The sequence below is a fragment of the Leptidea sinapis genome, chromosome 12 (genome assembly GCF_905404315.1).
Source record: "Leptidea sinapis chromosome 12, ilLepSina1.1, whole genome shotgun sequence".
Classification (NCBI taxonomy): Eukaryota; Metazoa; Arthropoda; class Insecta; order Lepidoptera; family Pieridae; genus Leptidea; species Leptidea sinapis.
The window spans coordinates 9,321,450-9,323,303 of record NC_066276.1 but is presented as its reverse complement, the minus strand read 5'-3'; the positions used below and the strand labels follow the sequence as shown (position 1 = coordinate 9,323,303).

General features: G+C 33.7%; 1 protein-coding gene across 1 annotated transcript; it reads right to left on the bottom strand.

Moving 5' to 3' along the window:
• Positions 1–758: 758 nt before the first annotated feature.
• LOC126967216 (retinol dehydrogenase 11-like) lies at positions 759–1,854 on the bottom strand. Its single transcript, XM_050811709.1, has one exon. It carries the CDS (start codon positions 1,759–1,761, stop codon positions 817–819), a length of 945 nt encoding a protein of 314 aa, XP_050667666.1. The 5' UTR covers positions 1,762–1,854; the 3' UTR covers positions 759–816.

Genomic DNA, 1,854 nt, shown 5'->3' with positions numbered 1-1,854 from the left:
GTTCATAATAAAAAATATCTGTTTTTATTAATATGTCAAAAGTCGTCGTGAATCTAAATCAGTGAAAGGAGTTAGAAATATAACAGACACGTATTCATATTCAAAAATATATGACAAGTTATTGGTCTCCGCTGTGCTCCAGCTAGATACCGCACTTTACTTAAGGACAATAGCTTTTAAATTACGGCAACTATTAGATGCTTGTGTGCGTGGCATCTTAACACTCAATGGCATCTTTCAAATTTTTATAACATACGCTTTGTGTTATTTTACATTGAAATTAATAAAATACAAAATACTTACTGATGTTAATAATATGTGATCCCAGTGTCTTTTTTATTTCTTGTAGTATTATTTTTTCAAAGTTTTACTATAAACCCGGCATTTTGTTTCATTTATTAGTAAAGTTTAACTGAACATGTGGCACGTCAACGTCACACATTGTTCGAGATTGGCCCGAGTACGCCTTGGGCGTAGTATTAGTTGCCGCACTTTTCAAGTACGCCTGCGGTATCTAGTTGGAGCGCAGCGGACACCAATCAACAATTATAACGCTGTGACCTGATCTTGAAATAATGACATGTAAATCTTGAATCAAAAGAGCTGTCAAACAGAACGTTTAAATATTCTATTATATTATAAATAAAAAATTATTAGGCGTCACGAATTATAATAGAAACTATCCTATCTCTAAAGTTTGACCCAAATGCAATCAGTGTAGAAATTCATAATTAATTAATTTAAAAAAAAAAACAAAATTTGTGTGATTAAACTCTTTAATAATGTATCTACGTCACTATTTAGTATCATAACGACTTACAAATTAACACATTTCTCAGACTCATTCCAAATGGTTTGAGCCAACTCTAAATCATGCGCAGTTTTACTTGCCTTAGAAATTTTGCAATCCTTAAAATAACACCCGCTAACATTCTCAACATCGGGAGACACCGCTAAATATATACAAGTCTGTGCACCTTCCCAAGGCTTCTTATAAAATGATCTAAACAGAATTAATACGTATCGTATTAACTTATAATCAATATAATGAATCATTGGAGTGTAAACAACACCAGGATCGAAACAGTTTACAGTAACACCTGTACCTTTTAATCGACGATCTAATTCAAAAGTCATTAGAATATTACAAAGTTTAGATTTAAAATAAACTATAGCGTTAATTAAAGTTCGACTGTTCGGCTTTCTGCTCATGTCTTCAGCATTAACACTCACCATTCTGTGCATAGCCGAAGCTGTAATTATTACACGGCTTGGCGCACTTGTTTTCAGTAGAGGAATTAATAGCTTTGTCAGGATAAATGGACCAAGGTGATTTGTTTGCATTATTAACGAATATCCATCTTCTGTTGCGTCGTTTGCTCCCGTCAATGTTCCTGCATTATTGATAAGAATGTCCAATCTTTTCTCTGTCTCAATTACGATGCCAGCGAATTTCCTGATTGACGCGAAGGAAGCGAGATCCAAATGATAATAGAACACATCTTGGTTTTTTGTTGATTTCTTAATATTATCAACTGCTTCTATACTCTTTTGCTCATTTCTGCAAGCGAGGATAACCCGTGCTCCTCTTTCTGCTGCATCTTTTGCTATTTCAAATCCAATTCCAGAATTAGCACCAGTCACAATAACAACTTTTCCCACTAAATGCGTACTGTTTGTACATATCCCACGAGTTGCTAGGTTATAAATATAAAACGATAAAATTATAATGATAATTATTAAAATGGACACTAGCCACATATTACTTGCAGTGTCAATAGCGCAAAGTTTATAAAATATTTATAAGACTGTTTGTGTAATATTTGTTCGCGTGATAAGATCCGGCTGTGGCCT